The sequence below is a fragment of the Nothobranchius furzeri genome, chromosome 11 (assembly GCF_043380555.1).
Source record: "Nothobranchius furzeri strain GRZ-AD chromosome 11, NfurGRZ-RIMD1, whole genome shotgun sequence".
In the NCBI taxonomy this organism is placed as follows: Eukaryota; Metazoa; Chordata; class Actinopteri; order Cyprinodontiformes; family Nothobranchiidae; genus Nothobranchius; species Nothobranchius furzeri.
In genome coordinates, this window is record NC_091751.1 from 45,252,020 (window position 1) to 45,279,096 (window position 27,077).

General features: G+C 44.7%; 1 protein-coding gene across 1 annotated transcript in view; it reads right to left on the minus strand.

The window, feature by feature from the left end:
- The window catches only part of mfsd14a2 (major facilitator superfamily domain containing 14A2), a 50,334-nt gene that overhangs the window by 19,440 nt on the left and 3,817 nt on the right, over positions 1–27,077 (minus strand). Inside the window, exons 3-6 of the mRNA XM_070541617.1 lie at positions 14,239–14,301; positions 4,757–4,884; positions 4,459–4,573; positions 4,137–4,355 (exon numbers count right to left, since the gene is read on the minus strand). Coding sequence (XP_070397718.1) covers positions 4,137–4,355; positions 4,459–4,573; positions 4,757–4,884; positions 14,239–14,301 — 525 coding nt within the window. The remainder of the gene's footprint in view (positions 1–4,136; positions 4,356–4,458; positions 4,574–4,756; positions 4,885–14,238; positions 14,302–27,077) is intronic.

Genomic DNA, 27,077 nt, shown 5'->3' on the forward strand with positions numbered 1-27,077 from the left:
ATCAAAGTGTTCATTTAGATGGTTTGTAGTTGTGCCACTTTATCTCTTAGTACCAGCAACTTAGTTTTCCCCTTTTTCTCCTTTAAACACCACGGTAATAGGTAATTACTGCCAATTATTGACATTTAATGTTGTATTGGACAACAACACTCAGTCATTATACTGTTTTATTATTCTATAGTCTACAAAAATTAGATTTGCCCAGCCACATGTATATTATTTCACTCAGAAGGGTGCATCATTCTCATTCTGTCAAAGCACATAAGCTGACAAAATCATCCATTGTGTAATGAAATGAAATTGGCAGCTACTTTGCATGTTTGTTTCACTCTGTGTTACCTGATATGTGTTAAAAAAAATTCTAAATTCATCCATTTTTTTCTGCAGCGCAACCTAAAGACGAACCATTAAATGATACGTTTATCAACAATCCTTCTGAAAACTTGGATTCATCTTCCACATCTTCATCTGCATCATCTGAGTGGTCATCCTCATCCTCATCTTCACCCCCAAAGAAGCAAAAGCGCAAATTCAAAAACAAGCATTCAAAAGCCAAGAAATACAAGAAGGAGGAAAAGAAGTTCCGGCAGTGTGGTGAGCAAAATACTTATGTTCAGAAGATATGTAGCCTGGCCTGCCAGAGTCCTCCTCTGTTTAATTCTGCACAGAGAAAGAGTCTGGTAACTCTCCTATGTAAATAACCCCACCCAAATGAAAATGCTAACCAAACCAATCATCACTGAGCAGCGTATGTCACACACACAGTGAAGCTCAATTTCTCATAAACAATTATGTCTGAAGCGGAGTTCACCGCGGCTCTTTCCTCTGTTGTAAATGACTTGGACATGTCTTTGAAACCACAACAAGAACCGCTAAAAATCTTTCTTCTAAAGAAAGATGTTTGCGCCATTACCAGGCTCCATTTTTTACTACAGCTAAAAAACTACTGTGTCACATGGTACAGTTGGCATTTCCACCTTTTTTTTTTTGATTGGTCATTTTTGAGCTGGCTAATCCCGCCCCTCATGTGCCTCTCTGCCTGTGAGTTACCAGACTCTCTGTGCAGAAGTCTAGTCTGGCAGGCCAGGCTAGAAGTTATGTACTTTGGAGATAAAATTACCATTTAAATATTTTCTTCAAACTACATTGTATTTGACACCAAACTTGAATATAAGGTTTGGACTGATGCACATTTTTAGAAATGCATACACACACACACACACGTATATGCATGTGTGTGTAAATTATAGTAACAGATTGTATTGTGTGCTATGAGCATTTGTTTCTAACAGTTTTCTTTGTTTTAATTTGATTCTCAGTCCGAACACCAAGTGAGATTGTGCAGAGATACAAGTCCCTCCTCAAGACATTTCCAAAGATGAAGACCTTGTCCAAAGCTTTTCAGAAGCATGGGATTGACAGAAACACAGTTGTGTCCACGGCATCAGTTGCTGAGCTCGCTATCGCAGCTCCTCTTGTTTACCAGGAGCTGATCTCCAACAAGCCCAGTGGAGAGATGGTACTCCATTTTGCTAAGCGATGTGAGGAAGAGATTCAAAGCAATGATGAAGTGAAAAACAAAATAGAAAGCATGAAGGCTGATGGATCTTTGCTTCCAATTCGAAGAGGCAAGTCTGTCTGAAAGCCTACTCAGTTATCTGACTTGTTCTGTTTCAGCATATTTAGCTATAGAACAGATGTGTGTGAAACTGGTAATTTTTTAACGATCTGTTCAGTTATGTGTTCAGTTTCCACACAACAAAGATTTTTCTTGTCATTTTTGTTTAGAAGGTTTTGTGTGTTCTAAGTGTAACCAAAACAACTGCACATGTTAAGATAGAGTATTGTCTAATGTTATAAGGCAGCTTGTTATACTTTTCATAGTAAGGCCCCTAGTCTTCAAAAAGTTTACTGGTTATAAATAAATGTTAACTAGTTTCATACTAAAAAAGTTTCATTTTACATTTAAAAATGTTTAAGAGTCATTAATAAACACTGATATGTTTTATACTTTACAATAAGGCTCAGCGTCCGCATCACTAGTTTTCTTGTCCGGGGATTGGACCGCCAAGGCTCCCGCCTTGGTCTGCCACCCGATTCGCATTGCACCTGACCCTTCATGTTCCTCCTGCGGGTGGTGGGTCCACAGTTGGACGAGCCCATGTATCCGGTTCGGGCTGGGCCCGGCCAGGCCCCATGGGCGAAAGCCCGGCCACCAGGCGCTCGCTCACGGGCCCCAACCCCAGGCCTGGCTCCAGGGTGGGACCCCGGTAACCCTCCGGGCCGGTCTGTCGTGGGGAAGAGGGAGCTGAGCCAGAATGCCAGGCTCTCGATTTACCGGTCGATCTATGTCCCAATCCTCACCTATGGTCATGAGCTTTGGGTAATGACCGAAAGAACGAGATCGCGGATACAAGCGGCCGAAATGAGTTTCCTCCGTAGGGTGGCCGGGCTCAGCCTTAGAGATAGGGTGAGGAGCTCGGACATTCGGGAGGGACTCGGAGTAGAACCGCTGCTCCTCCGGATCGAAAGGAGCCAGTTGAGGTGGTTTGGGCATCTGGTCAGGATGCCTCCTGGACGCCTCCCCGGGGAGGTGTTTCGGGCATGTCCTGCCGGCAGAAGGCCCCCGGGTCGACCCAGGACACGTTGGAGAGGTTACATCTCCAATCTGGTCCGGGAACGCCTTGGGGTCCTGCCGGAGGAGCTGGTGGACAAGGCCGGGGAGAGGACGGCCTGGAGCTCCCTAATTGGGATGCTGCACCCGCGACCCAGACCCGGATAAGCGGAGGAAGACGAAGACGAAGACAATAAGGCTCCCTTTTGTAATTATAAATGTTTATTAACTATTAATAAAGACATATTTTACACTTTACAATAAGGCTCCAGTTTGTATTTATAAATGTTTATTAATCATTTATAAATAAAGACATGTTTTATACTTTACAATAAGGCTCCCTTTTGTAATTATAAATGTTTATTAACTATTAATAAATAAAGACATATTTTACACTTTACAATAAGGCTCCAGTTTGTATTTATAAATGTTTATTGATCATTAATAAATAAAGACATGTTTTACACTTTACAATAAGGCTCCAGTTTGTATTTATAAATGTTTATTAATCATTAATAAATAAAGACATGTTTTACACTTTACAATAAGGCTCCAGTTTGCATTTATAAATGTTTATTAACTATTAATGAATAAAGACATATTTTACACTTTACAATAAGCCTCCCTTTAATCATTGTAAGTATTTATAATGCAGTTATAAGGTACATTATTAGTTGCCCAAAACCTTGTTTACAAATGCTAATAGTGCTTAAAAGGTAGTTTCTTAGTTTGAAATGTTTAATATATGAAGTCTAGATAAAGTACATAAGTCAACAGATTTGGTTCACTATTTGGCAAGAAACTAGTAAGTTTAGTCTTTTTCACCCTTAATTAATGCATAATAAATGTTTATTAGTCATATATAAGGCATTATAGATTGATTAATAAGACATTTATAAACCATTTATTAGCCATTTATAAGGGAGCCTTATTGTAAAGTGGTACCGAGTTTTTTTTTACGAGCTTAGGGCATGTCTAGCCTGTGTAATAATCCGGGGCTTGGGTGAGTCACTTTAGAAAAGTTTTTAACTTACCCGGACACCGAGCTCTCTCCTTCCTCGCTGATGATTCTGACATGCTTGCGTTTAAGATGCTGCATCATCACTGTAGTACTCCCGTGCCATGCTAAGTCTGACCTACAAACGTTGCAGGTAACGAATGTCTTCGCCTGATTTAACTGAAAATGCTCCCAAACTTTAGAAGTTTTTACTTTTTTTGGGTCTCGCTGCTTCTGCCATGTTCCTCTTCCAAACACCTGCCGGCTCTCCGGTCTGCGCGCAACGGCGGGCGGGAGGGGAGGGGGAGGGGGGGGGCTTTTGGAAGAGTTGTGCAACACAACGAATCGATGACAAAATTCGCTGCCAACGCTTTTAGTAATCGATTTTCATCGAATTTATCGATTCATTGTTGCAGCCCTAGTGGTCGATAATATAAAATCGCACAGGACAGAACAGATACCTGGGAGAAAACATGTGACCATTTAAAACAACTGAGTTCATCTTTTAAGAAAGTTACTGCTCACAGCAAAGGGGTCTGCCTGTTCCCAGGAGATGGGCGCTCCCCACGATGCTGGCCTCATTTTCTCGGGCAGCGATTCGGGTACGGCCACCAGGATGAAGCAGATGTCAAGGAGGGCGATGGCCGTGGCCAGGATCACCACCAACGTGTCGCCATAATTCTCAGACAGATAGGCTCCGATGGCTGGGCTGGTAACCAGGCTGGCTGCGAAAGTAGCTGATACCTGGGAGAAATGTAATTAAAGAGGTCAGAAAAACAGGAAGAGGACATCATCAGAATTCTGAGAAGTCAGGAGCTTTCATTAACTATTTCAAGCATTTCCTCACCAAACCGTATGCTGTACTCCTCTCATGCTCTTGTGTGATGTCTGCCACGTAGGCAAAGATCACAGAGAAGGTGACGGCAAAAACACCAGACATGGAGATGACTGCAAAGTACCACCTGGAAACACAAATAGAGTGAATTACTATCGTAAATTCCATTTTTTCTGCCGTGATTTATGTTTAGAATTCCGCTGCAGTACCTTCTTTTTTAATCTAGTAAAATTTTGGGAATAAATGTTTCAAGCAACAAGAAACAATACCCTAAAAATAAGGTATACATGCAGTTGTATTTAGCGCTCACCATGGGCTGATCTTCATCAGTGGAATAGGTGCACATGTGAAGAAGACCGTTAGCAGCAAGAAGGACTTGCGTCCCCACACGTCTGACAATGCACCAATCAGAGGAGCACTCAGAAATGATAGAAGGCCCTAGAAAAAAAATTAATCAGAAAAATAGTGACTTTGTTTGGAGGAATGACAGACGTATGGCAGAAGCAACACTGGAAGGAAAATAAATTAAAGTTACCAAAGAAAGAATTTCAAGAACATAAATAAAACTATTCTAGATGAATTATTATTCAGTTGGACACAACTAAAACTCATCAGTAGTAGCAATGACTTTCACTTCAACTACACCTTACTCCAAATAAAAACCTGAAACTTGAGAAAACTTTAGGTTACTATCGTAACCCCGGTTCTCTGAGTAACATGAGTGAGATGTCTCACTATGGGATACGCCCCTCCGCGGATTCCTCAGAAGCACTTATCTCAATACGCCAATCCTGATTGGCCAGTGACCGTGACGTACGCGTCCCCCTGCTACTATAAGTAGCAAGCGTCCCCACGCACGCACTATTCAAGATAAACACCTCTTCTCGCTTCGCCCAGCAAGAAGGGTTGTCTGGTGAGACATCTCACTCATGTTACTCAGAGAACCGGGGTTACGATAGTAACCTAAAGTTCTCTTTCTTAACAATCGTTTCGATGTCTCACTATGGGATATGGAGACTCCCGTATTGCCAGACAGCTTATCCAGCGATCACCAACCTACAGGGATACGTCTTGGCCCGCCAAAGACCCCACACTCAGAATCGTGTGAGTCATTGCAGGGACCGAAACATCAAGCTTATAGAAGCGTGCAAATGCAAGTGGAGAAGCCCAACTTGCTGCAGCACAAATCTCCTGGATTGACAGCCCCCGAAAAAGGGCCCAAGAAGCAGACAGGCCCCTAGTAGAATGGGCCCTGAGCCCAACAGGTGCCTGAATGCCCTGACAGGAGTAAGCCATAGAAATAGCCTCCACAATCCAGTGGGAAAGCCGCTGCTTTGTGATGGGTTTCCCCTTACGAGGCCCACCCCATGACACAAAAAGCTGGTCCCCCCTGCGAAGGTTCTCCGTCCGATTCACATACTCCTTGAGCGCGCGAATCGGACACAGCTTGTGCCACCGCTCCTCCTCAGGAGAGGAGAAGGGTGGCGGGTAGAAAGCTGTGAGGATAATAGGAGAAAAGGAGCCCACCACCTTAGGCACAAAGGCAGGGTTGGGCTTCAGGGACACCTTCATGTCACCTGGTGCAAACTGGGTGCAGGATGGGTGCACAGAGAGAGCCTGTAAGTCACTAACTCGCTTTGCAGATACCAAAGCCAGGAGTAGCACCACCTTAAGAGACAGGATCTTAAGGTCCAGGCCGTCCATAGGTTCAAATGGAGGCCCGGAGAGGGCCGACAGCACCAAGGACAGATCCCATGAGGGCACCAGGGGTCGGGACACAGGGAGAAGCCTGCGCGCGCCCCTCATGAAGCTACACACCAGGGGGTGTTGACCTGCCAATTTCCTCCCAAAACCCAAGTGTCGGGCGGAAATGGCTGCTAGGTACACTTTAATGGTGGAGAAAGCCTTCTTCCCATCCAACAAGTCTTGCAGGAAAGACAGAATGACGTTCACCGGGCATTGGAAGGGTGAGACCTCCCTGCCCTGACACCAGGCTTCAAACACCTTCCATTTACAGTCATATAGGGACCTAGTGGAGGGGGCCCTAGCATTCTGAATGGTTCGAATGACTGCCTGGGGCAGCTCTGCTGACACTAGCCCACACCCCTCAGGGGCCAGGCCCACAGGGCCAGCCGTTCTGGATGAGGGTGGAAGATCGAGCCTCCCGCTTGGGACACCAGGTCCCTGCGAAGCGGCAGTTTCCAAGGTTGGCCCTCCAGGAGCTGGAAAATGTCCACCACCCAATGCATGGCTGGCCAGTATGGGGCCACCAGAATGAGAGTGTGGCGCTGGGTTCGTACCCTCAGCAAGGTGGGTGGTATCAGGGCCACTGGGGGAAAAGCGTAAAGCAGTCCCCGTGGCCAGTCGTGCGCCAGCGCGTCCACGCCGAGTGGAGCGTCTCGGTCGCGCAGGGAGAAGAACAGAGGACACTGAGCATTCTCCTTGGAGGCAAAAAGATCCACTACGGCTCTGCCGAACCGGATCCAAATCTGTTCCAACACTGCTGGATGCAGGCTCCAATCCCCGTACAGGGGTGTCCCTCTGGACAACAGATCCGCCCCCCGATTCAGAACACCCGGGACGTGGGTGGCTCTGATTGAGAGGAGATGCCTGCTGCACCATAGGATCAGTCTGCGTGCCAGCGTGTGTAACCGCACGGAGCGCAGCCCCCCCTGGCGGTTTATATAAGCCACAGTCGTGGTGTTGTCTGTTCTCACCAGGACATGATGGCCGGAGAGAAAAGGCAGGAAGCGCCTCAGGGCTAGAAAGACCGCGAGGAGTTCCAGATAATTTATGTGTGTCCCCCAGAGCTCTCTGCTCCACACACCCCTGACAGAGCGACCCTCCAGGAGCCCCCCCCCCAACCTGACAGGCTCGCATCTGTCGTGACCACTTTCCTCACGAGAACCAACCCCAAAGGCACCCCCTGTGCCAAGAGGGAGGGGTGACGCCAACAGCGGAGCGCCGCGACGCACGCTGCAGAGACCGTCACCCTGCGCGCTCTGTGGCGCACTGGAGAGAGACCCAGAGAAGCCACCCAGCGTTGAAAATCAGACAGCCGAGTGGTACCACTGAAATAGCCGACGCCATGAGACCCAAAAGCCTGAGGCATAACGCAAACCGCACCGAACTGTGTAGGCGGAAGCGCGCCAGGCAGAGCGAGAGCGCGTTCATGCGCGGTGTCGAGAGACGGGCCGTGAACGCCCCTGAGTCCAGATTCAGACCTAGAAAGGTTATTTTCTGGGAGGGGAGTAAAGCGCTTTTCTGCCAGTTTATTCTGAAACCCAGACCACACAAGTGATGGATCACAACCAGCGTGTTTGACGCTGCCTCCTCTCTGGACCGTGCCAGCAGGAGCCAGTCGTCTAAATACGTGGCCAGCCGAATGCCCCTCCCTCTCAGAGGGGCGATCGCTGCCTCCGTACACCTGACAAACACCCTCGGGCTCAGCGAGAGGCCGAATGGGAGCACGGTGTATTCATAACACACTCCCTGAAAGGCAAACCTCAGAAATTTCCTGTGTGGAGGGTACACGGGAATATGAAAGTATGCGTCCCTCAGGTCGATTGAGGTGAACCAGTCGTTCTGGTGAATCAGACGCAAAAGGGATGAGAGCGTGAGCATTTTGAATCTGTACTTTCTGAGGCATCGGTTCAGGGCCCTCAGATCCAGGATCGGGCGAATCCCGGTCCCTCCCCGTTTCGGGACCAGGAAGTACCTGGAGTAGAAACCGCTCTGAGACCGATCGGGAGGCACAATGCATATCGCTCCCTTCTCCAGCAGGGAGGAGATTTCTCCCTAAAGGATGTGAGCTGACGTCCCCTGGGCGTGGGAGAACACTACGCCGGAGAATCGAGGAGGAACAGAAGCGAATTGGAGCCTGTAACCTCTCGAAATAGTTCTCAGCACCCAATGTGAAGCAGAAACCGCTGTCCATTCCTCCATGTGAGTAGAGAGCGGTGACACAGCCGTGACACACGGAGCAGCAGCTCCCTCAAGAGGTTGTGGGGCAGCGGTGCTCGTGGCAACCACTGCGCATGCGCGGGGGCTTTGTGCTTTGACGGCCCAGGCGTACGGGGACGACCCGTGCCTGGCGGGTAAGTCCGCCAGGGGCCGCCCCCGCCTGGAACCGCTCATGGGCAACATTTTTATTGATTTGTGCTGCGCCCTTGACATTTTGTCTGGATGCGGCAGCGAACTTTTTAATGCTCCTTGAGCGTGACATGTTTGTGAAAAACAATGTGAGTGCTTGTGACGTGTGTTTTGAGCCGGCACAGCCGGCTGCACGTCCTGGCCCCACCCTGGACCGCTCGGGGACTCTGCCGGAGGGGTTCCGTGAGGGGGGGAGAAGGCACCATGGCAACATCGAACAGGAGGAGCTGGCGAACAGGGAACTGCCAGCTGCAGTGTCTGGAGGGAAAGAACTCCGTCAGGCTGCCCTCTTCTTCTTCCTCACCTGCTGACCGCCGGGTCGGGTGGGTTGTCCCGACGGCGGAGCGGCTTGGTTGCCGGATCTCTGAGGACAAACTGGTCGAGGCGCTGAGCCCGAAGGAGCTGGTTGGACAGCTTGAGGCTTCGGGCGCTTTGGGATCCAGAACTGAGGCTGGGCTCGGACAGCCGCCTGAGGAAGGTTCGGCCGAGCCGGCAGCGCCGGTGAGGGCTTACGGGGAAGGCAGAGATGAAGGGCTTCATCCTCTTTCTTTTTGGCCTCACACCGTTGCTGCATTGATGCCAGGGCAGAGCCAAAAATGCCTTCAGGCACGATTGGCATGTCCAAAATGTCCTCCTTCTCTCTATCAGAGAGGTTGGAGAGGTTCAGCCATCGTGCACGTTCTTGAAGCACCATCATGCCCATAGCTTTTCCCGTGGCCTGGACCGCGCAGCGCTGCACACGCAGGCAGATGTCGGTCAGTACGGTGATTTCCTCCCACACCTCCGGGTCCGGCTTCGTATTCATGTCCTCACAGAGCTCGGCTTGGTACGCCGAGAGCATGGAGGAGACATTCAAAGCTCGGACCGAGATGGCGGCAGCCTTGTACGCTCTCTCGTTCAGCGCCGACAGGAAGCGGTCCGCCTTCGCGGGGAGAGCGGGAGGCCTGGAGGAAGTTGCCGAGAGCCGTGGGTGCAGGTGGGCTGCAACCAGCGGTTCCATCGGCGGCATGCGAAGCATGCCAGCCTTCTCCATCCCCTCGAAGTCCAGCGAGGAGGCTCCTTGGACAGGAGACCTGGAGCTGAAAGGGTGTTTGTCCCAGGAGGACCTCACTTCTTGGAGAAGCTCCGGGAAGGCGGGAAGGAGGGGCTTTGCCGCTCTTGTGGCCTGAGGCAGCTTCTTTCCCTCGTAGCGGGATCTGACAGCCTCAGTGACCACGGTGGGCCAAGGGATGTTGAGCCTGGTAGCAGCGCGTCGGCAGACTGACTGCATGTCCAGGTGGGCGGCCGGGGAAGCCGCTCCATCCCTGGGAGAGGACGGAAAGCTAGGCATGGAGGCCTGAGCGATGGGGAGAAAAACGTCGTCATCCTCGTCCTCCTCTGAAATGAGGAGTTTCGAGGTGCCCCCGTCGTCTCCGTAGTCCAACTCCAACACGTCCTCGACAGGGTGGCTCGGACCGGCCGGTTCGAGCTGTGAGCCCCAGCTGAGTTCGGCACACGGTTCCGGCTCCGGGAGGACATGTTCGCTGGCGTCCCCAGGCGGTGGCCCAGTGGCCGGCAGGCAAGGGTCCTTCCCCGACAGGCTAGCTTGGCGCGCTAGCCGCCGGCGAAGGCTCTTCAGGGTGAAGCAAGCACAGCTCTCACATGACCCGGGGACTTCCAAAGCCAGCTGGGCGTGTTCCAGCCCGAGGCAGCTCGAGCAGACCTTGTGCGGGTCTGTGCTTGAGATTTTGTTCCCACAGGTACAGAGGCGAGCTCCTGCGCCGTCGACTCCTCTGGTGGGAGGAGCGGCTTCCATGTAGGCTAACTGGTGTGTTAGCAGAGAACGAACAGATGCACTGGAGTGTGAAGCTGCTCGTTATGCCCCGAGCCTATGGTGAAGGCCAGGACAGAAGGACAGTAAGTTAACGTTCGGCGACGGAGAGAATATTAGAAGGCTCCGTCTGTGAACAGTTGAGCTAACTTACCTCAGAGATAAGCGACCACCGAAGCGAGAAGAGGTGATTGAATAGTGCGTGCGTGGGGACGCTTGCTACTTATAGTAGCATGGGGACGCGTACGTCACGGTCACTGGCCAATCAGGATTGGCGTATTGAGATAAGTGCTTCTGAGGAATCCGCGGAGGGGCGTATCCCATAGTGAGACATCGAAACGAATGTTAAGAAAGAGAACCAAAGAACAACGAAGCACTCACTAGCGGTTTGAAAGTAGGAAGAAAGCTTATCTTTAAATAGCTCCTTTGATAACAAAGTCAGTTGGTTTTGAGATGAAAAAACAAACAAACAAAAAATAAATAAGTTGTTTAACCGCGAATTCACACTGGAGGCGTCAGTGGCACAGAACGTCGCTGCTTCAAATAGAATCCATCTTAGCCTGTGGGGTTGATTCAAACCAGCAGCAGCGCAGACATTTTCAGGTGCATCCCATAAGCAGCCCATAGCATAGCTCCACTAAAGATAAGATTGTTTTCTATTTTTGCCATGAGCCACTTCTGGGACACACCAATTTCCGCAGTTCACATTGAGCTAGACAGAAAATCACGCACAGTTTCAGTGTAAAACACCTGGTAATTATCAAAATAAAAAATTATTTCAGCAATGCGATTTCATAGATAATGTCTATTAGGGCTGCACAATATATCGCAAATATATCATTATCACTACATCAGCATGCGCAATATGCATATTGCAAAGAACAGATAAATATCGCAATGAATGGTCAGCTCAAATGTTTGCTACACATAATGCATTCTGTCAATCAAACAGAAGCATGTTTTTTTAAACAAATCAAATAGAACTCTTAACCCATTTGGCCAATTGGATGGGTTCTCATTGGTTAGATGCCCGCCCCCGAGGCGAACGGCACTTAATTCTGATGGTTAGCAAACACCCGAGTTAGCTTTGTTCTGCTCTTTCTGCTGATTCTGCTTTTCACGGGATCCACCGATTACCTTTTCTTGTTCATTTTCTTTTTCCGTTTCCTCACATCTTTTGCTTTTCTCATTTATATGATTTTTTAGTCATTTTAAAATTTCTTTGTTTGTGATTATTTTTGTTCCTGAGTTAAGTTTTATTTATCGCAAGTAATATCGCCATCGCAATGGTAAATCACTGTTATTGCATATCGCAGGTTTTCCTAATATCGTGCAGCCCTAACGTCTATACATGTGACCTAAAGCCAGGTCCATAAATATTGGGACATCGACACAATGTTAACATTTTTGGCCCTATACACCACCACAAAGAATATCAAATGAAATGAACAAGATGTGCTTTAACTGCAGACTGTCAGCTTTTATTCGATGGTATTTACATCCAAATCAGGTGAACGGTGTAAGAATTACAACAGTTTGCATATGTGCCTCCCACTTGTTAAGGGACCAAAAGTAATGGGACAATTGTCTTCTCAGCTGTTCCATGGCCAGGTGTGTGTTATTTCCTCATTATCCCAATTACAATGAGCAGATAAAAGGTCCAGAGGTCATTTCAAGTGTGCTATTTGCTTTTGGAATCTGTTGATGTCAACTGTCAAGATGAGATCCAAAGAGTTGTCACTATCAGTGAAGCAAGCCATCATAAGCCTGAAAAAACAAAAGAAACCTATCAGAAAGATAGCAAAAACATTAGGTGTGGCCAAAACAACAGTTTGGAACATTCTCAAAAAGAAGGAACGCACCGGTGAGCTCAGCAACACCAAAAGACCCGATAGACCACAGAAAACAACTGTGGTGGATGACCGAAGAATCCTTTCCCTGGTGAAGAAAACACCCTTCAGAACAGTTGGCTAGATCAAGAACACTCTCCAAGAGGTAGGTGTATCTGTGTCAAAGTCAACAATCAAGAGAAGACTCCACCAGTGTGAATACAGAGGGTTCACCACAAGATGTAAACCACTGGTGAGCCCCAAAAACATGAAGGCCAGAATAGAGTTTGCCTAACAACATCTAAAAAAGCCTTCACAGTTCTGGAACAACATCCTACGGACAGATGAGACCAAGATCAACTTGTACCAGAGTGATGGGAAGAGAAGAGTACGGAGACGGAAAGGAACTGCTCATGATCCTAAGCATACCACCTCATCAGTGAAGCATGGTGCTGGAAGTGTCATGGCGTGGGCATGTACAGCTGCCAGTGGAACTGGTTCTCCTGTATTTATTGAGGATGTGACTGCTGACAAAAGCAGCACGATGAATTCTGAAGTGTTTCAGGCAATTTTATCTGCTCATATTCAGCCAGATGCCTCAGAACTCATTGGACGGCGCTTCACAGTGCAGATAGACAATGACCCAAAGCATACTACAAAAGCAACCAAAGAGCTTTTGAAGGGAAAGAAGTGGACTGTTTTGCAATGGCCAAGTCAATCACCTGACCTGAATCTGATTGAGCATGCATTTCACTTGCTGAAGACAAAACTGAAGGGAAAATGCCCCAGGAATAAGCAGGAACTGAAGACTGTTGCAGTAGAGGCCTGGCAGAGCACCACCAGGGATGAAACCCAACGTCTGGTGATGTCTATGTGTTCCAGACTTCAGGCTGTAATTGACTGCAAAGGATTTGCAACCAAGTATTGAAATGTATAAGTTTGATTTATGGTTCTTTTTCTGTCCCATTACTTTTGGTCCCTTAACAAGTGGGAGGCACATATGCAAACTGTTGTAATTCCTACAACGTTCACCTGATTTGGATGTAAATACCCTCAAAAAAAGCTGACAGTCTGCAGTTAAAGCACATCTTGTTCATTTCATTTGATATCCATTGTGGTGGTGTATAGAGCCAAAAATGTTAGCATTGTGTCGATGTCCCAATATTTATGGACCTGACTGTAACAGCTCGTTTATTCCCAGCATCATTAGAGAAATGCAACAGTTTTTCATGGCTTTAATCCTGGCAGGGGACATCAGACATGACCTCCTTTCTCTGCGGGATGGCATAAACGAATCGTTGCCTTTGAAGTCTCGTGGGATTTTGTGATCTTGAGAGTCCAGCGAGGAGAACGGCGCAGATGAAACTCCGTGGCTGAGAGTCTTCAGTTGTAGACTGGCACAGTGAATCACTCGAATAAACCGTTCCACACCACTGATGTCTCCAGTGTGAAGTCGGGGCAAGTTTTAACTAAAATACTTCTACTAATGGTTTTGACTTCTAACTCGGATGTGTTGACCTACTTTCTCTAGAGTAATACTTCTTGACCACTGAACAAAACCATGAAATGAAAACAGAATAATTACTGTTACTTTTCTTTAGACAGTTAACTTCTACACAAAAATAACTACCTTCAGAGCTTCAATTAATCTAGTCTGGCATGGCTGGGAAGCTGCTACAGATACTCGAAGCTTGCAGGTGTCAACATGTAACGGATAGTGAGCAGGATGCTATTAAACATTAACATGCGTAGCTAAGCCTCTGAAAGGTAAACAGGAATATAGTTGTGTTAATTAGTGCCACCATGTGAGACGACAAAGGTATTTTAGATGTGAACACACACACAAACAGTACCACGAGCTGCAACGGGATAAACGTTACTATAATGCATGCGGTGGAGCAATGCATTTAAACTTATTTTATGCAACACGTAGGAATGTTTTCTGCCACCCTTAATTTGCCACTATGATAATGATGAAAGAGGAAAAGCAGAGCCAATTACCTTCACCCCATGAATAAGTCCATTCATCAGGAATGTGTGCTGAGGGAATGTCTCATGTAATACCTGAAAGACATGCACCGACAATCAGCTGAAAACACTTTACTCATAAAAATCAACAATAAATGTGTTTTTTGTTTCCCAAACATTTACAAGTAGGACAAAAATTTGGATTTATTGTCGTAGTAACACCATTATTAACTTTTAGCAAATATTAAGTGTTTAGTAAGCATTTCTTTCATGCATTCATTAGCCTTTGAATGATTGTTTCTTATGTCGCACCTTTTCATCCTTTGACTTTACTTTTTATCCAAGTCCTAAATCTGAATTTGATTTGTATATTTAATTTGATCTATGTATATTTGTGTATTTTAACATTCCGCTGCTACTTCTCACCAGTATCAGCTGATGGAGGGCTCTAATTTCGTTGCGCCGTTCATGACAGCAGACACGATAGGGTCGGGGTGGGGGGCGGGGCATGACGCTTAGCCTGGCGGGTGGCCAAGCAAAGCCTGACGGGCCGCCAGGCTTATAAAGCGCTGGGGGAAACCCTGTTTCAGTTAAGTTTTACTGCCAGCAAATGGTAGGAACCGCGGAGGGCGCGGACATGAGAGAAATAATAATAAAAACACAACATTTTCCATTTACCAACTGCAGAAGGTTGAGTGTCCCAAATTTCTATTTCACACATTGAGAAAATCCTAATGCAGTGTTTTGTGATGCTGCTTCAAAAGTGCAATGAGGTTGGACGTATTAAACTTCTCCAGTTCTGTTTCCCCACGGGAAAACTTGTGCATGGCAAATGTTTCACTGAGACACACTGTCTTTTATGGATTTTAACAAAAAATAATGCCACACAGCCGACATCGTTCTTGTTCCTCGCTACTTTGCTAGAACGCACTGTTCTGATCACGTGGGATTTGCATGCTGGATCTGGGAGCTGCTGGATAGAATTGCTGGAATCAAATTTAAAGCAGAACAGACTGCTTATATCGGACAATTTTGATGCAGTCTAATTTCATCCGATTAGGGGTGTATCGGTACGCTAAAATCGTATTTGGTTCGGTTCAGTGTTCTGAAGTGCTTGGTTCGATTAATTTTAGGTATATTATTATTATTATTATAATATTTACTTATTTAATCTGAAGCTATTGTGAGCAGAACCAGGTGTCATCACAGGCTGCTGATCTAGCATGATGTCTCTATTTCACAGGTTATTTGCACAGCTATGAGTGTCACGCTCATACGGACACGTGTTGTGTTTGACTGTTGATGCTCAGTGTTTTGATTTCTGCAGCGAGCCTAAAAAAACTCACCTCACGCCGCCCAGAGTTTCTTCTTTAAAACTCATATTAACATGCTTCCTCCACGCCGTATTTTGCGTTGTAGGATGAAAACTTTACATAATTGTCACAGCAAACGTGTTTAATTTTTGCCGCTGGGTGCCTGCACAGTGTGAGAGAAGGGAGGAGGGGCAACGCGACGCTCCATTCAGCGTCTCTACAGGCTCCAGTAGCAGCGAGAGCCAGCTGGTTTGATCCGCTCTGAATGGCATTGATCAGAATTTGCAGATCACATTTTCTAAATGGAGATCGGGCATATGCAGCCACCATGAGTCACTCAATACAGCGTCCGTGCGGAAACTCACCTAGAAACTTTTATCCGCTGCACTTCAATCACGCAAATAAAAATTCATTATATTGCGAAAAAAATGAACAGAAATGGTTCAACACTCCCTCATGAACTGTTACACCCCTAAATCCGATACAGTGTTTTTGGGCCGATATCGAATTACTTCTGATATCGATATCAGAACGGGACATCCCTAATGCCAATGCTTCCTTCCTTATGTCAACCAAAAGGTCTGGTAATGCTCCCATTCAAATAACCCCACTCCCTGAGAATTCTAACTGAGCCAATTATCAATTTGAGCTGGCTAGTCCCGCCCCTTATGGTGCTCTCTGAGTATCCAGACTCATCCTCTGTGTAGAAAAGACTGAGGGCAAGTCTGGCAGGCCAGGCTAGAAATGTGCTATACAATTAAAGCTGCCTTGCATATCTGTGTTGTATTCTACCATCAGTAAATATTGTTTGTCTCTCAACAGAATGGAGAGATCCTCCTGTTGATGAACATGGTGAGTACTACATGCTGCTTAACTCATTGTTTGGACTGACGTATGCAAACATGAGGGTTGGCTAAAAGACGAGCTAGTCTGATTTGAATTCATCCTCAGCGCCATGTCTGCTTTTCTACCAAAGTGAAAGAAAACAACCATTTCAAACACAGCAACTAATTTAACACAAAAATGTAGGGTTGCTCAATTAATTGAATTTTAATCCCAATTACGATCTGAGTTTTGAACGATTATAAAAACAAAACAAGCTGATTATTTGCTCCTCCCACTTGCGCTGCCCTGAGTTGCAAATGAAGCGCTCCTCCCACAGTGTTGCCAACTTAGCGACTTTGACACTATTTCTAACAGCTTTTCAGACCCCCTTCTTGACTTTTTAAATCTTAAAAGTACCTAGCGAACACCTCAGAAACATCTCTGGCAACCCTTAGGTACTTTCTGGATAACTGTTGTTGACATTTCCTGCAGGTTAGCTCAACACTCCGTCTGCGCTACGGACCGTTTTTCAGGACATTAGGAAAGGGAATGATGTAGTGATGTGTCAGTCGCTAAAGACAGCTCTCAGGGCCGGCTCCCTGTTGGATTAACCAGAGTGAGTGACACATACCGTACCTGCGGGCTCCTGAGCCGCTAAAAACGGCTAAATGTGTGTGTGCAGTGCGCTAAACACATGTGCAGCTTGCCCCTGATTGCTGTGGGACCGGGTTGGGGGTGCAGCTGTGGTTGGGACATTTATTACATTAACTGATGGACCTATATATAAATGGTTTATAAATAAGGTAGAAATAGATAGAAATAAGTTCCTCATGCTAATAATAACTAATCTCTCTGAGGACACGGTGCTAGTGCACTCTCCTACAGCACCTTGACACGACTAAATAAATGTTTTGCAACATTTTGTGAACATCAATTTATTTGCATTTATTTGCTATAAATGCCACTGTATAATTCTTGCTGTCAGTATTTACAAGATATTGGTATTTGGGTCTGTACTGGCTAGACTTAAATGAGTTAAACCAAGGTCTATAGCCCTTGGGTCATAAACTATGAGCTATAAGTATATTGGTCTTTTTAAACTGGGAATCAGGAGTTATTTTAGTGATCATCTTGTTTCTTATTTTTGTCCTGATTGTGCCCTGAGCAATTTTATGACAGAATAAAAACAAATAAAATCAACATAAATTGAGAAATCATCTTAAATAATCGAGATCTCAATTTCAGTCACAATAATCGAGATTATTATTTTGCCATAATCGAGCAGCCCTACAAAAATGTCAAAGAAATTTCGTTTTATGTTTAACACACAATTGTTCAAGCAGTAATGTGACCTAAATTGGTCACATAATTTGATCATTTACATTTTTTATAATAGTTTTATGGGTAAAGGTCATGTTCATTTCAGTTTGCTATATTGGTAAGTATAGTGAAGCAAAATAAAATATATTTAAAAGTGTGCTCCCTATTCAACTGAAGTTATACTAACTGAAGCAAAATATGTTTTTAGGTTGTGTGAACATAGTGGAGAGTAGGGTTGTCAAGGTGTGAAAATTTAACCTCACGGTTATTGTGACCAAAATTATCACGGTATTATCGCGGTATTTTTTTAAACATGTTAAAGTTTCAGGAAACTAAATAAACCCTGTATATCAGGAAAATATTGTCCTCAGTTTGTGTCTAAATTTTGCCTAAAATTTGTTATTTTGTAATTATGTTGTTTATTTGTTTACATTTTCCCCTTTAGTCTTTAAAATACCAATAGTTGCCCAAAACTTCTTAATTTTTGTCTGTTTGATGTAATCACTTTAAAAATATTACATCAGATGATACTCAGTACTCAAGTAGCCTTCTAATCAGATACTTTTTTACCCTTACTTGAGTAATAAACCCTATATCAGGAAAATATTGTCCTCGGTTTGTGTCCTTCCAGTGAGCTTTGCAGATTTGGGAAAATGTCATCAGGCAGTAATCATTGTTAAATTCATAATTATTCTTGGAGAGAGACAAACTCTTATCTGCCCCTGGGAGCCCCGTAATGCATAGCGTCATTTCAACATGGGGGTGTCCGCGACACGGTTTATATGCAGGTGGCGGCGCTGTGGCTGCTTTATATAGCGACTCGTTGCATTTTCCCTCAACCCAAATCCTCGGATCACGCATTTTAGCTACAACGCTAACGTTAGCTTGCCTTGCGTTGACTGTAGAGTTGTGGGTGATGGTCACGCAGATGTGTCATGAGATTTGAAGCGTTGCTGCCTTTCACAGACATTTTTTCTGCACGTGCTGCAAACAGGATAGCCGTCTTCTATCAGCTGTCCATCGGCATTCTTCAAATATCCAAAAAAATGCCCATACTTCCGACTTTGTCTTCTTTGAGGGATAAAAAATGTCCTGCACATTGCCTTCTCCTCCTTTGGCCGTTATTTCAGCTTTAGCTTCAAGAAAGTTTTGGTTGTAAACATCAAAGTGCGCATGTGCCGCCGGCAACTTCAGCAGATGATGCAGTGGCTGGTAAGGGTCACGGCGCCTACACCACAGCCACTGTAATCCACCGAGATAATATAATTTTCAAAAAACAAGATGGTTATTATTATTGTCAACTTTTTTACTGGGGTTTACCACTACACCGGTTACAGTGACAACCCTAGTGGAGAGTTGTGTGTAGCTAACAAAAACTGTCAAATTTTAAATGAACAGAACATTATAAAACATAAACAGTCAGAAAAATCTTATACCGTAAATTCTCTAATACAGGCCGGTATTCAATTAAAGGCCGGGTCTCCAATTTTGGCCGGTGTCGGAGTCAGCGGAGGTGAATAATGGCCGGTCTCTTATTGTGGCCGGGTCGAATGTGGTAACAAGCAAGTATGAGCATTTTAGCAGCAGGGTTATAGTCCCCAAATCAACCAGCAGGAGGCAATAGAGGTTCCCACAGACCTTTATTAGGCTTTTTCTTCAACGCTTTGTAACGCTACAGACACGATCCTCTATCACGCTCCTACCACACAGAGTCATGGTGTCAGTTAACCATGCTAATTCAACCCGCTCCACAGAACACACATCACCTTCCCTGTGGCTTACCAGGGTATATACAGCAATCCTTAAGTAAAATTTACTACTTTTTAATACTTTTTTTTACTACCTTCAGAATTTTTTTAAAACCATCACAACACTAAATTGCAAGTGTTAATCAGCGACCTATTTACACATATTTTAACATATATAACATACAAAAAGAATAGACTTAGAGACTCACTGATGTTGACAACGTATTGCACATATTTATTTTACTTAGAAAATAAGCCAGGCACTTCTGTTCAGCGGTTCAGACAGTTGACCACGAGGCCTGAAATGATGCACAATGACCACTGAATATGACGTCATCATTATGTGACCGGATATGCTAAAGTAGGGCTGCTCGATTATGGCGAAAACAATAATCACGATTATTGTGACTGAAATTGAGATCTCGATTATTTAAGATGATTTTTCAATTTATGTAGATTTTTTGTTGTTTTTATTCAGTCATAAAACTGCTCAGGGCACAATCAGGGCAAAAATAAACAAGAAACAAGATGATCACTAAATTAACTCCTGATTCCCAGTATAAAAAGACCAATATACTTATAGCAAATGACCCAAGGGCTATAAACCTTGGTTTAACTCATTTAAGTCTAACCAGTACAGACCCAAATACCAATATCTTGCAAATACTGACAGCAAGAATTATACGGTGGCATTTATAACAAATACATGCAAATTGATGTTCACTAAATTTTGCATAACATTTATTTAGTCATGTCAAGGTGCTGTAGGAGAGTGCTCTAGCACCATGTCCTCAGAGAGATTAATTATTTATCAGCGTGAGGAACTTATTTCTACCTTATTTATAAACTATTTATTTACAAGTCCATCAGTTAATGTAATAATTGTCCCAACCACAGCTGCACCCCCCACCCCCCAACCCGGTCTCACAGCAATCAGGGGCAAGCTGCACGTGTGTTTAGCACGCCGCACGCGCACATTTAGCCATTTTTAATCGGCTCAGGAGTCCGCAGGTGCGGTGTGTGTGTCACTCACTCTGGTTACTCCAACAGGGAGCCGGCTCTGAGAGCCGTTTCTTTAGCGACTGACACATCACTACATCATTCCCTTTCCTAATGTCCTGAAGAACGGTCCGGAGCGCAGGCGGAGTGTTTAGCTAACCTGCAGGAAATGTCGACGACAGTTATCCAGAAAGTAGCTAAGGGTTACCAGAGATGTTTCTGAGGTGTTCGCTAGGTACTTTTAAGATTTAAAAAGTCAAGGGGGTCTGAGAAGCTGTTAGAAATAGCGTCAAAGTCGCCAAGTTGGCAACACTGTGGAGGAGCGCTTCATTTGTAACTCAGGGCAGCGCAAGTGGGAGGAGCAAATAATCGGCTTGTTTTATTTTTATAATCGTTCAAAACATTTCATTCAGAATATATTTCTATGTCGATGTTCAGAATACGACATCTGATAGTCTGAAAAAATAATACCTAATTTGGAAAAAATAATACCTCTGAGACCAAATTTAACACTTTTAATGGCCTTAAATTTGACTATTTTTATTTATCACTTTTTAATACTTTTTAAAACCCCGCAGACACCCTGCTTACACAACACTCACACAACACGCAAATCAACACATAGGAACTAGCAGAACGATAGGAAACACATATAACACAATACCCAGAATGCACCTGCCTTACAACCCCAGCCAGGTCATTACACTATCAAGTTCAAAGAGAACGTGCTGATTATGCTGCAGAACACTCTGGGGAGCAGCAGTAGGGGTTGTATGAACTAGTCAACTTCACTATACAGTAATCCCTCACTACTTCGCGGTTCGTTCATCGCGGATTCGCTGCTTCGCGGTTTTTTTCTTTGGAGCATTTTTCAGGGGGAATTCGCAAATTCGCGGTATTTTTCACTGATTCGCGGTATTTTTCTATGTGAAATATCAAGAAATTCTTGTTTTTTTCTTGATCAATTTCATCATAAAATGCACTTTTTGTAATAAAACTAAAAAAAAAACAAGTATAAAAAATTTTTTTCTTGAGTTTTACCCACAAAAAGAGAATGTGATCATACGATAATTCAATAGGGAGCGTGGTTTCACAGACGCGGAAGTGATAGCGTCGGTGAAACGCCGGCTGAGCTAGGAAACCCCCGAGCGTTCGAGCGTCAACGAAGTGACACGGAAATGCCGGGCTTTCCAGAAGTAAGTAAGATAACTTACTATGAGCTGATAGTTCGTTGGATTGATCGGTAGGTTGGAAACTCTGATCATGAATCTGAAGAAACGATGACTGAGTGGTGAGCTGGAAAGGCGACTTCCGTTTATAGCCGCGGTTTGTGACGTAGGTGAGACGTGGAGGGAATCCCCGCGAGGGGCATGCTGGGAGTCCCTACTTCGCGGATTTTCACCTATCGCGGCCAGGTCTGGAACACATCTACCGCGATGAACGAGGGATTACTGTAGTGACTTTTTATGCCTGTCGTCGACTAGTCGCTGTCACGTGATAATGACCGGCAAGATGCAGCCCTTGGAAAAGACAGCAGCCTGCTGTCAGCAGGTGACAAGCTCCTGCGCTCGGGGGGTGGGGGGGTGGGGCAGCGCTCTGTGCCAGACCGTAGGTACTGACACGCGATCGTTCATGTCGGTTCATTTCCTTTAATGTTTTCTGTCTTTTATTTGCACCTGATGTGTATCGCTGCTGTGGAGCGGGAGGCATCAACTTGTCCTCCGACGCACAGATCACTGATGCGGCCTCCAAGCAGGGCGCGCTCCGCTGTTTTCGCGGTCGGTAGATCTGCCTCCTGAGCACGGCCACAGTAACAATCAGGTGTCGCCACCTCAAAAACTAATTTAACGCGCGATCGTTCATGTCAGTTCATTTCCCTTAATGTTTTCTGTCTTTTATTTGCGCCTGATGTGTTTCGCTGCATGCTGTGGAGCGGGGCGCTGCTCTCATCACCTTGTCCTCCGACGCACTGATCACTGATACGGCCGCCAAACAGCGAGCGCTCCGCTGTTTTTGCGGTCGGTAGATCTTTTAGAACTGCAGGTCAAAGGTAACTCATGAGGTGAATATGAACCCAGGTAGCAGATTTCTTTAGGATTGAGAGGAGATGCAGGAAGATAATAAACAGACAGGACAGAAAAATAGTCAAATAAAAACAAGTTAGTTTTTGTACCTGGTGGTTGCAACAAACAGACACCATTGAAGGTCATCAGAAGTGAGGAACAGAAAATGAAATAATTATTTTAATGTTTAGAGCAGCAGGAACTCCGAGAGGCTGCAGGCGCATCAGTGAGTTTGCGGCCGCTGCGCAGGGGGAGGGGGGAGAGGGCTGAAGCAGGGGGAGGGGGGAGAGGGCTGAAGCAGGGGGAGGGGGGAGAGAGCTGAAGCAGAAACTACCGTTGTTAAAAGAAATGTGTTTAACTATGAAAATGTGGGCGCAATTTTAATTGTCAAAAACTCCAGCGAACCATTAGTTCATTTTGCTCAAATAGAAATAGAGGCCTGCCTCTAATACTGGCCCTCCTTCCAATAAAGGCCTGGAGCTTGATGAGCTTGAGTCAAATACAGGCCCGGGCCTGTATTAGAGGATTTACGGTATATACAGTGGGGCAAAAAAGTATTTAGTCAGCCACCGATTGTGCAAGTTCTCCCACTTAAAATGATGACAGAGGTCAGTAATTTACATCATAGGTACACTTCAACTGTGAGAGACAGAATGTGAAAAAAAAAATCCATGAATTCACATGGCAGGATTTTTAAAGAATTTATTTGTAAATCAGGGTGGAAAATAAGTATTTGGTCACTTCAAACAAGGAAAATCTCTGGCTCTCACAGACCTGTAACGTCTTCTTTAAGAAGCTTTTCTGTCCTCCACTCGTTACCTGTATTAATGGCACCTGTTTGAACACATTATCCGTATAAAAGACACCTGTCCACAGCCTCAAACAGTCAGACTCCAAACTCCACTATGGCCAAGACCAAAGAGCTTTCGAAGGACACCAGGAAAAGAATTGTAGACCTGCACCAGACTGGGAAGAGTGAATCTACAATAGGCAAGCAGCTTGGTGTGAAAAAATCAACTGTGGGAGCAATTATCAGAAAATGGAAGACATGTAAGATCACTGATAATCTCGCTCGATCTGGGGCTCCACGCAAGATCTCATCCCGTGGGGTCAAAATGATCATGAGAACGGTGAGCAAGAATCCCAGAACCACACGGGGGGACCTGGTGAATGACCTGCAGAGAGCTGGGACCACAGTAACAAAGGTCACAATCAGTAACACACTACAACGGCAGGGAATCAAATCCTGCAGTGCCAGACGTGTTCCGCTGCTGAAGCCAGTGCATGTCCAGGCCCGTCTGAAGTTTGCCAGAGAGCACATGGATGATACAGCAGAGGATTGGGAGAATGTCATGTGGTCAGATGAAACCAAAGTAGAACTTTTTGGTATAAACTCAACTCGTCGTGTTTGGAGAAAGAAGAATACTGAGATGCATCCCAAGAACACCATACCTACTGTGAAGCATGGGGGTGGGAACATCATGCTTTGGGGCTGTTTTTCTGCTAAGGGGACAGGACGACTGATCCGTGTTAAGGATAGAATTAATGAGTCCATGTATCGTGAGATTCTGAGCCAAAACCTCCTTCCATCAGTGAGAGCTTTGAAGATGAAACGTGGCTGGGTCTTCCAACACGACAATGATCCCAAACACACCGCCCGGGCAACAAAAGAGTGGCTCCGTAAGAAGCATTTGAAAGTCCTGGAGTGGCCTAGCCAGTCTCCAGACCTCAACTCCATAGAAAATCTGTGGAGGGAGTTGAAAGTCCGTGTTGCTCGGCGACAGCCCCAAAACATCACTGCTCTCGAGAAGATCTGCATGGAGGAATGGGTTAAAAACCAGCTACGGTGTGTGCAAACCTGGTAAAGACCTATAGTAATCGTTTGACCTCTGTTATTGCCAACAAAGGTTATGTTACAAAGTATTGAGTTGAATTTTTGTTATGGACCAAATACTTATTTTCCACCTTGATTTACAAATAAATTCTTTAAAAATCCTGCCATGTGAATTCATGGATTTTTTTTTCACATTCTGTCTCTCACAGTTGAAGTGTACCTATGATGTAAGTTACTGACCTCTGTCATCATTTTAAGTGGGAGAACTTGCACAATCGGTGGCTGACTAAATACTTTTTTGCCCCACTGTATATGTGTGTATATATATATATATATATATATATATATATATATATATATATATATATATATATATATATTCAATACTTATTCTTAGTGTGTATGAACAAGAGTGAGAGGTGAACAGATAAAGTCCAGAGGGAGGTTTAGCACAGCGTCCACAAGTCCACAGCGTGTCTTGTTTGTGTCATTGACAAGTTATGCTTTGGGCTAGAACAACACTTAATAAAAGGACCAGTTTACTGTTTAAGCTTAATGTAAGACTTTAAAGCACAGAAAAGAGTCCTCTGTTCCTCTGAGAATCATAACAAGACTTTTAATGCTCAATGTTGCTGTTGGTTACTAATGAACTGTGTGCTCACTGGGAGCAGTGAAGCAGTCCCTCATCTTCAGGCAGTCTCTGATTAGTCCAAAATGCAAATTATGCTTCCTCCCTGAGATCATAATGACAACAACCTTCCAATAATTAATGCTAAAAAGTTGCATATACTACTTCCTCTTCAAACAGGACATTGCTGAAAAGTGTCCACTGTTGCATAAGTCTGTCTGCTTTACGCCATGTAGCTCACAGATATGCTCATGATCCGAGATACAAGTTTCTGCCAAAAATAAAACTTACTGAAATTGAAAACATTAATTAAAAACTGCTTTTGAAGAAAAAAAATAATAATAAAAAGAAGAAGAAATAGCCTGGCAAGCCATCTTATATGTGAAAATATAGTCTGGCCACTAGCCAGTACAACAACCAGGTGGAACCTACGGTTGTGTTTAAACTGTCTTGGCATGCAATTGGACAGTTCCAATGTGATTCATCGCTACAGATGTCATTCTAGGGCAGTCCGCCATTCACTGCCAAAGAAGCAGCAAATACATCCTTTTTCAAAATAAATGGTTAAAGTACCTCTATCTGCTCTAGGGTTGTCACGGTAACCGGTATAGCGGTAAACCCCGGTAAAAAAGTTGACAATAAAAATAACCGTCCAGTTTTTAAAAAACTATATTATCTCGGTGGGTTTACCGTGGCCGCGGTTTCGGCGCGATGACCCTTACCAGCCACCGTCGCTTCAGCTGAAGTTCCTGCGGCGCGCACACGCACTTTTTAGTTTGCAACGGCACCAAAACTTTGAAGCTGAAATAATGACCGAAGGAGGAGACGGCAGCGCCCAGGACATCCATCAGCCCTCAAAGAAGACTAAATCGGAAGTATGGGCATATTTTGGATTTCTGAAAAACGCTGAGGGACAGTTAATAGAAGACTGCGATCCCGTTTGCAGAACGTGCAGGAAACAAGTGTCTGCAAAAGGCAGCAACACTTCGAATCTAATGGCACATCTGCATGACCATCACCCACGTCTCTACAGCCAGTGCAAGGTAAGTTAACATTAGCATTTTAGCTTAAATGCATGACGTGAGGACTTTTGGTTGAGGGAGAATGCAACGAGTCACTATATGCTGCAGCCGCAGCGTCCTCTGCCAGCATTTAAACCGTGTCACGGACAACCTGTTGCTGGATGAAGCATCTTATTTGTTGATGATGAAGAGAAATATACAATTAGTTCCTTGTCATTGATTTGTTTACTTATTCAATGCCATTTATACTTGAACATTTGGATTTGATTACATAGTGTAGTAGTTATTTTAGTACTTTGTTTAAAGTGGCTATTTATTTTAAATACATATTTTTTAAGGTTGACTTGTACAGTGCTCAAGTCAAGTGTGGACTGGAGTTTTAGATTTTCATTTTGATAATGAAGAAAACAAGTATATGAGAAAACAAGTGGTGTTTATTTGATTTGTTTACATATTGTTTATGTTTCGAATGTTTGGATTTGTATAATTTAAACCTGCACTGACTACTGTAACATGTTCCAGAAAAATAAGCTATTTGTTCCTTTACTTGTGAAAAGTTGCACTTTTGCTAAGGCTTTGTGTTATTTTAGGTTTAATAAACACTGTTAAACCTTTTCAGAACTATTTCAGTTTGTGTAGAACAGGACTATCAATGCTTTCTGAACATATGCAACACCGTTTAAAAAATACCGCGATAATACCGAAAACCGTGATAATTTTGGTCACAATAACCGTGAGGTTAAATTTTCATACCGTGACAACCCTAATCTGCTCATGTCTCAAAGTCTAAATTGCTCAAAGTTGATGCCAAAGCCATTTCAAACAAGCACCATTCCTGAGCTAATGCTATTTTTGTCTTTTTTCCCCCCCAACACAGCTTCTACAATAAAGCTACAATGGCAAATATGGAAAACAAATTAGCTTAAAATGCTTTTTTAATGTCTCTTAACTTTCTAACATAGCATAGCTATAAATATATTGTGGAGACAAAAAAAAATGTATATAGCGGTTCTCTCGTATTTGATTAAAAACCTCCGCCAATAGTCGCTTTCTGGCCGGTTGTCGGTCTGGCTGAACCGTAGCACTTCCCCTGGTCCTCCATTCATTACACACTCGCATA